This window comes from Bombyx mori, chromosome 7 (genome assembly GCF_030269925.1).
Source record: "Bombyx mori chromosome 7, ASM3026992v2".
In the NCBI taxonomy this organism is placed as follows: Eukaryota; Metazoa; Arthropoda; class Insecta; order Lepidoptera; family Bombycidae; genus Bombyx; species Bombyx mori.
The window spans coordinates 8,038,079-8,054,902 of record NC_085113.1 but is presented as its reverse complement, the minus strand read 5'-3'; the positions used below and the strand labels follow the sequence as shown (position 1 = coordinate 8,054,902).

The window sequence follows — 16,824 nt, the reverse complement described above, 5'->3', positions numbered from 1 at the left end:
TTGTGAAAGGGAGCTAGACGGAAAAAATTCTTACGAAAAGTTGTCACGACACTTTTTAGATCCGTCATTCTGACCAATCAACGTGTAGGCGCTTATCGCGTGACATTGCTCGTATCCGATTGGTCCGCGTAATGAGTACAGTTTCTCGAAATGCGTTTCAACAATAGTAATTTAGTTCATAGTATTGTTTTTTTCTTCTTCATAATGCCGTAATTTATTATTATAACTTAAAAAAAAAATACAATTCCTTCACTAATTAATCGAAAGGAACTTCGTTCCATCCGGGTGTCCCTTGACACCTCTGAAGTTTTTTATACTATTTTTTTGTATGTATACCGGTATCTACCCGCTATGGTAAAAATAGGTATCAGTAAGTGTTGGTATGATTAGTGTTAATTTGGTGTTTTGTTCAAGATATTTTTGTTACAAAGTACTTACGTTTTTTTTAGTTGAGACTAGTTTATTAATAATATTAATAGTATAATAATATGCTGTATACTATTATCTGATATCTATCGCATCTTATATTATTTCAGTTTCACATCCATTGCATCGTTACCGTTAAATTATTCTAATTGGAAAATGTAAATACATATATGGATTTTTTTTAAAATGGTCATGCTGTATTTATACTTATTGCAATTCAATCCAATTCTGCACATAGTTGAAAACGTGGATCAAATTTAAATTAATTAATGCTCTCTTTTTGCCGAGTAGTATTATGTCTGTCGCTTGTGTTTTGGGTCGCAGACTTGAGTCTGGCCACGTGAAGGTATCGTGAAGTCAAAATGTATACCAGCTCGTTTAGTGCGTTGCAATGCTTCTTGCTAGTATGCCAGTGGCGTTAAAAAAATAGAGTAAATGTGATGCAGGGAAACTTCTTTGAAAGCAGACAGAAAGCTATTCTCCGTTCATCACGAAATAGTTGAACACAAATTCAATTATAAATATTTACTCTGATTGCGCCCTAATAAGTTTCATAGCAATAAATTCACATTTGCTATGTTACAAAAAAACAGCCGTTCATAAATAAATAAAACTTATTCATGTCACAAGATGGGCGACGGCGTTGACTTGGTTGATGTCTTGGGGCACTTAACACCGGGTAGGCCGTTCGCTTTAGTTCAACCAGCTTAGCAAACGGATTGTTTGGAACCTCTGGGTCTGCGGAGGGACTTCGGTTCCCTCTGTATTCTATACCGTATGTTCCATGGGGAGTGCTCTGAGGAATTGTTCGAGATGATACCACCATAGTCTCGTTTTTACCATCGCACCGCCGCCACCGGAGTAGAGTTCATCCATAGTGCGTTTTCAGAGATCTTTTTTGCCACGTAACATCCGGCTTTGGAATGAGCTCCCCTCCACGGTGTTTCCCGAGCACTATGACATGTCCTTCTTCAAACGAGGCTTGTGGAGAGTATTAAACGGTAGGCAGCGGCTTGGCTCTGCCCCTGGCATTGCTGACATCCGTGAGCGACGGTAACCACTCACCATCAGGTGGGCCATATGCTCGTCTGCCTGCCTATACGGCAATAAAAATAAATAAATAAACCATTCAGGTGGCGACCCGTATAATGCGTCAGCTGATCGAGCAGTTCAGCGCCGGCGATCTGTTCGGGAGGGAGAATTACGAGTACTACGCTCGTGTGACGGGCCGCATTCTCCGCGTCAAGGACGAATGGATATGCTCGTTCAGGGATCCTCCGCCGCCGAGACATCGGAGAGACCAAGAGGCTTATGCTAGTGAGTAATATAGTTTCACCTTGATTTGACTTTTTCAGGAAACTACAGCTGCGAATCACAAAATTAAATCGTCGTTGTCAAAACAACATCTGTTATGTGCACTTTTTGAGATTTTCACTTTTTCATATAGTTCACAGCCCTATCTACCGTATAAAAAGAACTGTTATGTGTTTTATAGCTTTAATATTTATATATAGCTTTCATTTGATATAGTTCTTAAAAATACACCTTCATATAAAATTTTATACGAAATTGTTTTTACGCGTTAATTCCAAATAGAGTTTTTGCATATACCTTGCAGATTTTGGTTTGACAGCGACGAAATTCCGTTTGGTAAGTGAGCCACTTGCAAACGACTGTCACGTCATTACGGATCCTCCTGATCCATTAACGGTGCTTTTAGGCACCACAAGCACCGGTCACCGTCCTCGTCGAACCCGTCGCTTGCGACGAAGGGCTCGACGAGCGAACTAACTCATAGACACAGCCCACTGAGTTTCTCGCCGGATCTTCTCAGTGGGTCGCGTTTCCGATCCGGTGGTAGATTCTGCGAAGCACTGCTCTTGCTAGGGTCAGTGTTAGCAACTCTCCGGTTGAGCCTCGCGAGCTCACCTACTAACGTTAGGGTGAAGCTGAAATAGCCTCTCAAGGCTATCAGCATAGGAAGGAAAAAAAAAAAAAAAAAAGCAAACGACTACATCGGTTTAGTATTATTTCAATGAACACAAGTGCTGAAGTGCTAGTGCTGTAGGACAAAAGGGTATAATACAATGTTGTTGACGAGGATGTCGAAGACAGAGCGAAGTGGAGTAGTAAAGTAAGGAAAACTGACCCCACCACTGTGTGGGAGAAATAGCTGGGAAAAGAGAGAGAGAGAGAGAGAGAGAGAGAGAGAGAACACAATAGTCTGTATAAGGTTTAGCAATAAGGGACGAATGTCCGTTTTTTGAAAATTATTTAAGTTAGCGGCCTTGACTGTTGCGCCGAGGGTCGTGGGTTCGATTCACACACCGAGCAAACATTATGTGATGAACAGGTTTTTTTGGTCTTTTTCTGGGTGTTTGTTATCTATATAATATTATTATGTATATATTTAAACATAAATAAGTATGTTTATCGGTTTCTGGTACCCATAAAAAAAGCAATAGGTAGGCATAAACGAAAAAAACAGAATGAATGTGCAATTATAACACGTACCTATCGTTTCAAAGAATCGTGTTGCGCATGTAACATGATACCTACTAGTGACGTATGCGAGTCTGTATATTCCAAACAGAGAGTTGATGAAACATTGTAAATCAATGATTCCAAACAAGGAAAACGACCTTTTGTTATGAGAGACTCTGAGAGCAATTCTTCATTGTTCCCTGGATGGTGAATTCTTAATTGGGCTGCTTAAAAGTATACGTAATAAATGAATATTTATAAAGAGCTGTTGTACCCTCAGCGAATAGCTAGCCTTGAGGTATATTTTAAAATACACTTAAACTCATAAACGATTATATTATTTGTAGTTTAAAAAAAAAAAAACATAGATAGGGTGGATGAGTTCACAGCCCATCTGGTGTTAAGTGGTTACTAGAGCCCATAGACATCTACAACGTAAATGCGCCACCCATCTTGAGATATAAGTTCTAAGGTCTCAATATAGTTACAACGGCTACCCCACCTTTCAAACCGAAACGCATCACTGCTTCACGACGGAAATAGGCGGGGTGGTGGTGCCTACCCGTGACTCACAAGAGGTTCTACCACCAGTAAAAACGTAAAAGTTCCGCTCTGCTGTATGTAGATATTTATATTGTGTCTGATTTTTAGTGCTTGTGTGTTATGACTTTTAATTTTAGTTAATTTAGTTGTACTTATACGGTTCCATACCATTTTTTCTAATATCTATATTTAAACTTCAAACGGTTTTTTAAAAATAGTTTCCTGGCCCCTGTCATTGCAGTCAGTTAGTTGGTTGTTGTAAAGAGGTCTAATTGAATGATTTCTTTCAGGACAATTATCGCTTGAAGCAGAAAAGACATGGCTTCAATGCGAGTGCGACCGTTGGGGGAACAAGTTCAATCTCGAAGGTAATAATAATCATGAAAATTTCGAATTCACATCGATTTTCATTGATTTTCGTTTCCTTGATTCATTTTAGAAATTCATTTTATTAAAATTTACAAACGCTCTCGTACGTGGAAATTAAATGTTTTAACATTTTTTCAATTATATACAGGATGTGTTTTCCACAGGTCGTCCAAAAGAAACACGTTTAAGTTACTAAATAAATAAATTAATTAATTAAAAATAAAATAAAACAGTCAAGTGCTTTAATCGTTATTGTAATATACTTATTTTTGGTGAGTCTGATTTCGAATCAATAACTTAAAATATAGTTTTGATTTTTTTTCTGGTATTTAATATTCATCTAATTCGGGTTTGAGGTAGCACTATGTTTCACTTGTGTAATGTGTTGATATCACCATCATCCATGTTAGATAATTACATACTAACATATATATATATAGGTAATGACATAATCGATAATATGATTCCAGTTGATTCATTTAATTGAAAGCACATCCGTGTAACGTTTGAATGTAGTATTTAAAAAATATGTATGCGATTTCAATATATTTAGTGTTTTATAGAATCATTAAACTTATAATATACAACTCCTTTAAATATATCGCTTAAGGTGCAGATTAAATAAAATTCTTTTTTATAATTAAATCACATTAATGAAAATTCGGGTTTGACAGTCAAATTCTTTCAAAAACAAAGCCAAGTTATATTAAATAGATAATCTATACTCTATACTAATGTATAAATCTACAGTAGTTTTTACGGTTGTTCCGTTATAACTACTGAACCATGCATCCGATTGACTTGAAACTTGGTATCCGTGTAGAAAATACATGTACTTAATGGATAGGCTAATATTTATATATGAGTGTTGGACTCCCTATACTAGTTGCGGGGGCGTTAATGATGAGAATCTTTGTGGGGGTGAGAAATAATAATGTTAATTTTAAATGCCCAGCGAAGCCAACGGGTACAGTTAGTAGTGAAATAAAACCGAAGTCTATTAATAGTTATTTTCAGAATGACTACTATCGTTTTTCGTTCTGATATTTATAGGGACTTAAATCCGAGTTTTTTATTCAGCCCCTAAACTCCGGTATCAATCACGTGACTCGTTTAAAATTAATTGGGTAATATTGTCAGGTTTAACGAAATCCGAAGAGTGTCAGTCGATGCCCGCGCTGATGGGCGCTGTGGGCGGCGCCAACGCCGGCTCCGTGCTCGGCATCATACCGGAGCACAGCTTGCTCGACTCGTGCACCAGGCTGTCGATATCGCTCGAGGAAAGCATTTTTAAGGTACCCCTCTCATTTATAGCGCACGTGTGGTGGAAGGATCTCTTGTGAGTCCTACCTAAAAAAAAATTGTGAGTCCGCACGGGTGGGTACCACCACCCCGCCTATTTCTGCCGTGAAGCAGTAATGCGTTTCAGTTTGAAGGGTAGCCGTTGTAAAACTGAGACTTAGAATTTGCCGTTGTAACTATACTTGAGACCTTAGAACTTCTATCTCAAGGTGGGTGGCGCATTTAAGTTCTAGATGTCTATGGGCTCCAGTAACCACTTAACACCAGCTGGGCTGTGAGCTCGTCCACCCATCTAAGCAATAAAAAAAGTAATATGTCATAAGGTGGGTGGCGGCATTTAATGCTGTGGATGCTCATAGGCTTCGGTAACCAGGTGGGCCGTGAGCTCGTCTAACAATCTTCTTCTTCTTTTTCTCCACCGTATCCCACTAGGTGGGGTCGGCACATCCAATTTCACTCCTTTCTTTCTCTCTGTCTCTCTCTCTCTCTCTCATATCGTCATTCACACACTCCATCCTTGTCTTCTTCGGTCGACCTCTTCCCCCTTTACCTTGCACTACCATTTCCATACATCTCCTAGCCACATGCATCTTCTCTCTACGCATCACATGTTCATACCACGCTATCGTCCAACAATCTAAGCAAATAAAAACAACAAGTCGAGGTGCGTTTATCTCGAGCGTTCGTCGTTTGTTTTGTTAACATTAACTTTATTTTACATTTCCCAGCTTAATTATCTTTATTACAAATGCCATACGCTGGCATAACATAACTAGGTTACCGGCTTAGGTAGAAGAAAAAAACAAATTCCAATATTAAATGAGACCACGGTGGCCTAACGTTTAAGCAGGTGAAATTAATATCGAGTCATGCGACCAGATAGAGTTTCAAATTCTGCACAATAAGAAATATTTTATTGGCTTTTCAATTTTAATACACGATACTGATACTGTTTTAGTACATACTAGATATCGTAAAGATGTTTTTTTAATTATTACATGTCATAGAATTTGAATTACGAATTAGTTTCGTCATTCGATAGGGGTACTCTAGCGAAGACCACACCTCATTTCGGATCCACCTGATCCACTAACGGTGCTTTTAGGTACCTCAAGCTGGTCATCGTTCTCGTCGAACCCGTCGCTCGCGACGAAGGGCTCGACGAGTAAATTAACCCTCAGACACAACACTGAGTTTCTCGCCAGATCTTCTCAGTGGCTTGCGTTTCCGATCCGGTGGTAGATTCTGCGAAGCGCGGCTATTGCTAGGGTTCGTGTTAACAACGTCGTCAGGTTTGAGCCCCGTGAGCTCACCTACTATAGTCGGATTTTTTATTAGACGAAGTAAACTGACGTTTACTGTGTTGTCAGTTTTTGATGAAATAAAAATAGTGTTGTGACAAAGTGAACGATTGAAAAAACTCCTGAATTAATGAAATTGCCTCGATTGTCTAGTGAATAGTTAGTGTGCCGAACTGCCGATATCGGGCACGGGGTTCGAATTTTAGCCGTGCTTTGTACATACCAACGAGTTTTCGACGAAACATTATGTTCCTATGGTATCTACCTGTAGTGAATACCGAGTGTTTTAAACATTAAGAAAAACATTGCGAGGAACCTTGTAAGACTGTCCTATTTCCAATGCATCATATAGTTGAAACTATAGATGTATAAAATATAACAATTATAGGTACATAGGTAATGAAAATAAAAAAAACTGATTGTAGTTACATACTACTAGTAACATATTATTATATTGGATCACTTTAATACAATTTTATTGTAAAATATAAATAATATTCTTTTATAGTTTGAAATTAATGATTAACTCTTCACACTCATTGTTCATTTATGTGATTGAACGAGAACTGAACGCATCACTATTACTTTAAATATAGCAACATTATTTCACAAAGTGACATTAGCTACTGTCAGCTGGCTTCGTCTAATTAAAAATCCGACTATAGTTAAGGTTACGCTGAAATAGCCTCTCAAGGCTCTCAGCTTAGGAAGGAAAAAAAATTAGCGAAGATTTTCAATTTTCTTTTCAGATATCAGTCAGTTCGTCATCGCAATCGTCATGCAGTAACTCCAGTCCTCACATGACTCTGGAGGAGCTTCGGGCCATCAACAAGTACGCGGAGAGCACAAAGAGCCTCTCATATCTCCCTCAGGTAATTATTACAGCTATTACTTCAACCCTTCTTTTCCAGACTATCCATAAAGAATTTCAATCGATCTATTAGAATTAATGAAATTCTATTCTTAATTTATACCCTATCTCAGTCGATATCTTTGTAAGCGCTGTTTTTTCTTAAATTTGTTGATGTTTCTTCCCTATCTTATTTTGAAACAATTATTTTGTACTTAGCAAACTCAGTAAGGTGACACAAAGCTTAAGACAATAACGAGAAATGAATAAAAAACTGTCGAAGAAATATAATTGATTAGTATTTTCACTTTCAAAATATATTCAGTTTTATAGATTCTTTAATTATTGTTCTTATTGATGACTGTTGTATTATATTTGTTATGCGCATACAAGGATATTGTATCCTTATCTAACTTATATCGTGTGTAAACATATATCTTTGAATTCTAGCGCTCACTGAGGGATATATTTTATAAGTGATGGTGAACTATTTACTCCGTACTCACCTGTAGACTACAGATGTCTGTCTCCCCTGTACTGTTTCTGAATATTCTTAACGTGAATTATTGGGGAAATTATTATTATTAATAAACATGTTAATTTTATTATTGAGAACAATGCCATCTTTTGACAATTTATAAAATGACATCTCGTTTAAATTTGCTGAAATAGAAGACATTTTATTTATCACTTTATCTTACGTGTAGAAACAGTTATTTAAAGAAGGTTGTTTCTAGTTTTTTATTGATTTTCACCCGATAATCCATGTTTGGACACATGCATGAGTCGTGACTGTTTTCCCCTTCTACGATTAGGTAAACCTATGGCTGATCTGTTAGTTTTAGAAGTTTTCCCATTTACAACACGCTGTACAAATTTAATGTAATAGTATATTAATGATTACGACGATGGTACATTTGCACATGTATATGATGGCAACACTAGATGGGCTTAGTGTGATTAGAAAATTCAGACACACCTTTTAAAGAGCAATCAATGTTCCATTACGCTTTCGTTAGGGAGGGGATTTTGATGGAAACCCATGTTTTTAATAATGTCATGTATTATAAATTTTCAAATTTAAACATTAATTAAAAAAATGAATTAAAAAAAAAATTTACAAAATAGTTCCACCATCCAGTAGATTCAAATAATGCTTAATATGATATCTAACGTAATTAATTAAGAATAGGTAAATAAATATTTATTATGAGGCTCGAATTTCTACGGTTGTGGATTTTCTTGTGATAATACTTTTGTAAGTATTAACATCTTATGATTTGTATTCGACTAATAAATGGTAGAGGTTTAGTACTAATTAAAACTAACTTTCCCGTTTATTGGTAACAAAATTAATCCAGAAGTTCATTGACATTTGGAATGGAATGGGTAGTTAGGTACTTCATTGTTAACATTTCTGCATTTTGTAGGATACGTACTTTAATCTAAGTAGGTAATCCAATTTAAATGGTAATTGTCTTCGTATTAATGTGAAACAGTCTTAGTTGAATTACAAAAATATATAATAATATATCGAATAAATCCATAGTAAAATTGAGCTTAGAATTTGAACTTGAAAAGGCACAAGCATTCGCGACATGCGTTCGGTGTAAATGAAAATTAGGTTCAATGTCGTAAGGGGGAGTTACGTACAGTGTAAGTGTATAGTCGTGGGCGTCGTTATGACGGAGGTGGTGTGTGGGTGGTGCGTAGGTGCACGAGCGGCAGCGGGCGCGGATGCAAACCCGCTCGGAGTGGTTCCTGCAGGGCGCCGGCTCGCTGGAGACGCCGAGGCCGCGCGTCGGTACGCCGTCCGCTCCCGCCCCCGCCCCCGCCATCCGCCCCCGCTCGTGCCCCGAGTGCGCGGCCCGCCGTGACGAGAGCCTCGCTCTCTACGTGCTTGTCGCCTGCCTTGAGTTTTTATTTTGAGCCTCGCGCACCGGTACTGTTCCCGTTGTTTGTTCGCTTCGGTGCGGAAGGACTCGCCGCCGCTTCTCGAAGGTTTTATTCTCTCGACTTGTTCCAATTGATCCTTTTTTTAATTAAACTCAACCAGGGCATTTGTAAACGATGGGAGGGTAGTCTGATTTAAACTACGATCTATTAAATGTTTTAGTAGTTGATCGTAGATTAAATTGAAACAAGAATAAACAAAAGCATGTCGACAACTGTTTTTTTTTTGGTCCTAGTTGATGATAAAGTACGTTTCCCTGGTTTCATATAGGAGGACAAAGCCTTCGAGGCTTTTGACTGACGCAACGGTTTAATTACGCTGTGGGGCTCGCTTAGCTTGTTCGCACGTGTACACCGGATCGGTTGTATGAGATTGTATGGTGCCGTGCATGCTGTATTGGGAAAAATCCATGTATATACTACATAGAAACACGTCCATCGTTTGTGTATGTCTATGTCTGTCTGTCTGTCATCACGATTTCACCACTCATTCACTAATCACGACTAGAGAGTCTTGTATATATTTTCTATTTTTAATTTTTTTTACGAACTTATAATTATTGAGTTATTAGAATAATCACTTGTGTAGAACACAGGGAGATGGTTTCAGTAAGGATAATTATTTCTACCTAATTACGTTACTAGCCTAGTAGCATGTTCGATGTTTTAAAAGAAACTGGTAAAATTATAAAAATGTCATTGTAGTAACGTTAGTAATATTCGTTTATAAATATAATAATGCATGTGTTATTTGGATAGCGGAAACTGACCAGTATAATTTAACTAAATTGAATCAAAGAATTTTAATTAACAATTATAAATTTGATACACAACAAACCCAAAAACTATTTGTATATTTTAATGTCGTATGAATTAAATACACGCGATTTACATTGAACACTATCAGTTTTAAAATAAGCTTTCGATTGAATTCATAAATATTAATAAGCTTTAAATAATAATTCTACTTTAATCTTATTACTATTTATTGACATTTTCAAAAATTAATTTGTGTCATGTACATTCGGTGTTGTAATTATGTATTATTGTTAAAATAAATACTTAATTGATGACTGCGTAAATGAACTGCTGAACCAGCTCGGCAGTCTTTATCATTTTAGCAATATGTTATATACTGAATTATGAGTAGAAGTTGGAGAAACGATAATTATTGTTTTTTTTCTACATATTCTCAAATATCTACACAGTGCTTAATTCATTTAGTTTGCTTCATTGCGTGTCTGAATGCTACAGTCACCTATGTATTGCCTGATTTTGCAACGCAGACGTTATTTTTTTTATAGAATTTACTAAACTTAAACGTTTTTAATTTTTAAAGTTAATGGATGGTTATATATATTGTGTGTATTTTTAATTTTTGTAATGGACGGTATTGGGTGGCCATCTCAAGGGTCTACTTGCTGGAAACATTAGACGTGTGAGGGAAGGCAGCGGCTTTCCTGTATTGCGTTACTGATCTCCATAGTCATGGTAAACAGTCAGCATTAAGCGGGCTTTTGGATGGCAGTAAAAAAAAAACAATACGTGTCGGCTAGTTCTCATGCGATAGAAGCGGCTTTCACAAGTTTTCAATTTCAGTCTTTTATAGACTAAAACTGTCACCGTTAATAACGAAAATTGTTTCGGGCCTTTGAAACCCACTGCTGGGCATATGCCTCCTCTCAGTGGCGGATTAAAGGTCCAGAGCGCCCTAGGCAATCACTTTATCGGCGCCCCTGTACCGGCCATAAATGGCCATCATAATACTATAAATTTTAACTAGTTGTTTTTGCAATTACGATGACGTTGTATCATCAATCCCCCTAGACTTTAGTAGACCAGGACATTTAGTTCTTAATCGTCGATATGTTATTTTCTTTATTTATTTAAAAATTCTGAGCTCGCGCGCCCCTTGTAACTACACGCACCTAGGCACGTGCCTAGTTTGCCTTACGGATAATCCGCCTCTGCCTCCTCTTTTTTATCCCATAATATTCGAACGCCCGATTTTCTCATCCACGTCCTGACTATGTCATTGGTTTACCGTGCCATAGTTCTTCCGGCACCTATACGACCCATTCTTGGTCACCATTCCGTCACTGTATGTATTACTCCGTTCTGTTATCTTTACCTTGCTAAATCTGTTTAAAAAAAAAAAATCATGTCTGCGCTGCATTGAAAGACACGAGATAATGAACGTACAGTAGTGTGACACGAGTTCGGTGTGATGGTACAGTTGCAGGCGGCGAACGTCGCAGTACGCGGCGTCGGTCGCGGCGGTCGCGCGTGTGCTCGTGCCGCACGCTCGCGCACTCTGACACTGAGATCCCGCTCCCTCTCCAGCCTCGTAAAGTGACCGCCTGACCCCACTGCTCGAACCACCCCGCATCAAGGTAAACACCGATGCGTGTCGTCCCACGATGCATTTGTATGTCATTCCATTTTTTTTTGTATATTGTGCATCCAATATGTGCATGGGTATTTTTTGATAGGATGTCAATAATATCGATTATTTAATTCGGATTTATTGTACGCTAGTTTGCGGTCGATATATCACGTTGAAATAATTGTCGTCTTGATTAATTATTAACCTTGTTTTTGATACCCGTTTTATAAATTTGTAACGCGAATTAAATAATAAACGCACACTCAAATTAACTTTCAATTAACCAGCGTTTGTGTGGGCGTTGTTAAGTTCACAATGTTATCAGGATTGTCATTAGGATGACTTGAAGATGTGCGGATAGTTAGTTCACTTTGGTTTATTTAAATTTTTTAAAACAGAAATGCAACGCTCAATTTATTCGCAATCTGCCATACTGGACATTTTCAATGTTGTCTATTATGATTAAATTTATTGAAACAAATAAATAAAATATTTCCAGTTTTCGAAATTTGAAAATTTTGAGGTGTATAGAAATTGTTGATTTCTAAGCGAATCTTACCGATATTTAGTTTGATTTTAAATGCTATTAAAGAAAACTTTATAAAAAAAAGGAACAAAAGAATAAGACCTTTTTGTACTGTGGACTGATTTATAATACGGATAGTAAATTATATTGCAATAATTTCATAAATTCGGTTTGTTGTAAAAAATATATATATTTGTTTATCACGTCCGTAGCATATAGGCATACGTCGAAGCATTTAATATTATGCGAACATTCCTGTGTATTAGAATGTATATACTGTTTAAGCTTTTATTGGGAACATGTCTTTTTCTACCTCAAAAATTATCTGAATATTCTTCAATTTTGTTAATTTTTATATTTATCACGTAAATTAATAAGTTTTCTTTATGAAAATTCTACAAGTGACGAGCCAGATTTAAAGACTGACGCTTTCTTGTATCAAGTTTTAAACGAATATTTTGTAGCAATAATTTAAATAAATAGTTAAATTTTATTAAAAATTACGTCTATTAAAGGAAAAGGTACAAAATATTAAATTCTGTTGAATTATTAAGATATTAGTCCCGACGTATTATATATTACACATATCGACGCTTGAAAGGCAAACGCGACTAAGCGACAATGCGTTAACTTTACAGTAGACTAATTTAAAGTTGAAATACCTGAAAACAAAATTTATTTTAACGAATTTAGCTGTAGTAGAATCTAGCTAGTAGCTGTAGGATTGAAATTATATTTTAATAGACCTTTTTTTTTTTTTTTTAACGCTGGGGAATCCATTTACGGATACCCGGTTGAGAGGGGTAATAGACCGGGTTATGTCGGACTCCGGCGCCTCCAGAGAAGAAGAGGGAGAAGAGGAAGACCAAGTCCTCCTCTTCTTCCAATTCCTACCGGGAGACTACGCCTTGAGAAAGGCGCGCGAGGCGCTGCCCGGCGTCTACCACGCAGGACTCGCCCCGCAAAACCGACTACCGACTAAACCCCATCGAGCTCCACCACTCCGACTCCACGAAACCTACGGTACCGCACAATGCGCGCTGCAGGCTCGCCGTCGCCGGTACCCGTCCTGACAATAGGACGGGATCCAATCCCCGGGAAGATCCCGCAGGACGTCGTCTCGGGAGACACCGTGAGTGGCGCATAGGAGCCACCTTGCGCCGCCTCACCACGGAACCGACAGCAGAGCACCGGGCGCCCCCGCACCCAGTACCCAATAGTCTCTACGGGAGATTAACGGGAGCATCGTGCCCGCGTCGCCCACCCCGCCTTCTTCGCTGAGGAGCCGAAGAGGGATTCCACTCCCTTTCGCGCTCCTCAGCCTCGCGGAACACCATGACCAGGTCGCAAAATCTGGCCATGGCCTCCCACGAACTCTCGTCCTCTAGCATGCGGGCAATGACAGCCCGCAAGGAGAGGTCCCTCCCCAGCACCGCGATGAGATCTCGATATTTTAATAGACCTAGAAATATATTTTTTTTGCGCATCGAATATGGTTATTGCCTATCATTTATGTACAAAGCAGTTATTGTCGCTTAGTCATGTTTGCCTTTCAAGCGTCGATATATATATATATATATACATATATTTTTTCGATCTTAAAACATAAAAATAGGTGCTAGTTATAGTTGAAACGTCTTATGAAATGTAATTGAATATCATGACTGTGTGACTATATGTATGTAGTTGTCGAAAAGAAATTGGCTAAATCGGAATTTATATTCCAGTCTGGCCACACAAATGTCAGTCACGGCAAATAGAGCTTCAGTCCATTATATCTAATATAAGTTTTTATTTTTGACATTACGAAATTCCCTTAATAGACTAGAAGTTATTATTTTTATACCTAGTTTTAATTGTTATTAAATTGGACTCACCAAATTTACTTCTTATATTTTTGTATTACGTACGATTTTTTTTCTTATTGTAGGCGAATATAATGCACTTTCAATCGCACACATTAATTAACCTAGTTTTTAATATATTTGTATTAAATTTAAGACTGTTATTAGATTTATTGTTTTACATTTAAAAAAAAAACTTAAGTTTATGTTTGTCCAAACACTGAAGTTTCTTGTAGTATCTATTTATAGTTAAAATATTAATCACACAATGTCTGAATTATATTTTGTATTGTATTCCGAAAAATATATTAAAAAAATAATAATTTCTTACTGGCACAAGTTAGGCGTGAGGTATTATTACTCATTATAACAATAAACTGGCATAATTAGATTTCGTCTCAACTTTGAGACGATCTAGCTTTGAATGGTAACAAATACGTTCATCTCTATATATTTTGTCATTCAATCAATTCAAGATTAAGAAGGTAATAATAATATAAAATTGTATGAACTGAATGTTAATATTGGACTGTACTAGTTTGAAGATGTGATTATTAAATTATTGTTTGATTATTTTTAAAAAGATAGGCAGGCAGCTTAGTTAATTTATATTAAAAGGCAGCTAAGTAGAGCTAGTAACTATATTATTCAATTTTGTTATAAAATGGCCAAATGGTAAACTTACCTTTATTTTGGTGTTGCTGTAATAGAAAATGTTAGTTGTTAGAATTTGTAGCTTGATACAATGTTTTTAACGTTCATTTTGCATTAATCTTAACAATTTTCGAATTGTTGAAGTATTTCTAAAGTATTCTGGTCATTGTGTATTCGAAAGAAAACTCTTAGTTAGCAGTACTTTATTTCCAAAGTACGTTAATCAGAAATTTTTAATATTCATGTCAACAATTCAATCTATGTATGCAATTTTGGATGAGTTAAGAATTTTTTGTGGCTATATGTTCGTTTTTTTTATTGCTTAGATGGGTGGACGAGCTCACAGCCCACCTGGTGTTAAGTGGTTACTGGAGCCCATGGCGGTGGTACCTGCCCGTGCGGACTCACAAGAGGTCCTACCACCAGTAAAAATCGTGCATCCGCGTTTATAAGTTCTAATTGAAATTTTGTGATGATTATATATTCTCCATGTATATATAATATTCGCGGTAGACGTTGCGAAGCGTGCCTCGTTTGAAAATTAGGATATAGGAGCGATGCGGATCTTGGGCGCTGATCTTCACGCGGCTAGAAATCTATACTAATATTATAAAGCGGAAGAGTTTGTTTGTTTGAACGCGCTAATCTCAGGAACTACTGGTCCGATTTGAAAAATTCTTTCAGTGTTAGATAGCCCATTTATTGAGGAAGGCTATTATAGGCTATATAACATCACGCTAAGATAAGAGCATCAATAAATAATGTTTCAAAATCGGGGTTTAAACAGCTCCTTAGCATACTATAATTCAAGAATATTTTCTATCTGCATAAATGAAGTGGGGGGTATATTTTGCGTTATGCCAAAGTAACTATTCCACGCGGACGGAGTCGCGGGCAAAAGCTTGTAAGTTATACAGTTGTTCTTGACGGAGGCTGCGAGTAGCGACCTATTTCGATAGTACGCGTCGCGGTCGTCAAAGTGAGCAGTCCTCAACTATTTGGTACACTCCGTATCGATATCATTGCGAGTTTATTATTCATTAACATCTTTGTTTTTTTTTTAGTACAAAAATGTAAGATGTTTTTGTTGTAATAAGTGTATGGATCGATCGCATCCATCTAAACGTCAAGATCCGTGTGGGCGCTTACTACGTTATATTCGTAAAGGCGTGTCGCGTTTCATAATCCAACAATAATAGTTTGTAGAACTATATAAATAAACAATATAGAATTCGTTATTCTTTATATTCGAAATATATTCATTAATTTGAAAACACTCTATAGTCAAGTAGAATTTGTAACAAATATAACTTTTATGTCATCACAAAGTCAACTGATTCGGTGATAGATGCTGAGAATCACATGAAATATTGAATTAGTAGTACATTTTACATATTCATGTACCAATATGTCGTTTTTATGTATTTACGGATACGTTATTATAATTATTGTAAGTTTTTTTTTTATTATTTCTAATACATTTTTATCACAAGACTGTTTTGTATTTAGTTAACTCTCGAATATGTATGTATGTTTATCATTCCACCGATTTTCGTGTTTATCGTAACTTTCTATTGCATTGAGTATTTCTTTTATGTATAATGAAGATGTTGAGGCTTTAATATTGTACCAACCTGACGTATATTAAATAAATAAGATACAAAATACAGTTAAAATTATTATCTATTACATTCAAATATAAAATGCAACTTTTATAAGATACTGCATTCAAAAAGGGAATTGCTTCATTAATTACTTTTCCTTTCTTAAATAAAATGACTTGAGAATTCTGAGGCACCACATATTCTCCCATTTTGTTACTGCCAGGGATTCCTTTTTATTTATTTATTCTTTTTGCATTTATAAAAAAGTCTAGATCCATCGTCAGGTTGTAACGTATTTATGTTGTGTTCATATCTTTAATTTAATTATTTTTATAACATGAAAATATATTAGTATGTAATTAGCCAATTTGTAACATGTTTTTTTTTTTTATTATTAAAAATATAATATGAAATAAGTATTATTGTAACATTTCGCTTGTGTAATTTCGGTTTGTATTTTACATTATAATCGCACTTTTTTTTTTAAAACAAAGTATAAATAATACACAAGAATAAACATTAAAAGAAAATGAAGAGTCGTATTCATTTGTGGGTATTATATTATTATTGTATTGGGGGCAA

At 36.4% G+C, this 16,824-nt stretch overlaps 1 protein-coding gene across 3 annotated transcripts in view; it reads left to right on the top strand.

Annotated features, from left to right (window-relative positions):
- The window catches only part of LOC101744525 (rho GTPase-activating protein 20), a 39,501-nt gene extending 22,725 nt beyond the window's left edge, over window positions 1-16,776 (top strand). The window contains exons 6-11 of one of the 3 annotated variants that reach the window (XM_012694897.4): window positions 1,560-1,743; window positions 3,744-3,821; window positions 4,963-5,117; window positions 7,175-7,297; window positions 8,989-9,079; window positions 11,465-16,776. In XM_012694897.4, the coding sequence (XP_012550351.1) occupies window positions 1,560-1,743; window positions 3,744-3,821; window positions 4,963-5,117; window positions 7,175-7,297; window positions 8,989-9,079; window positions 11,465-11,592 (759 nt within the window). In that variant the 3' untranslated portion in view covers window positions 11,593-16,776. Of the gene's footprint in view, window positions 1-1,559; window positions 1,744-3,743; window positions 3,822-3,986; window positions 4,095-4,962; window positions 5,118-7,174; window positions 7,298-8,988; window positions 9,080-11,464 lie in introns of those variants that run through there. The other 2 variants (XM_062669423.1, XR_009973523.1) reach the window with 2 other exon arrangements.
- The last annotated feature ends 48 nt before the right edge of the window (window positions 16,777-16,824 follow it).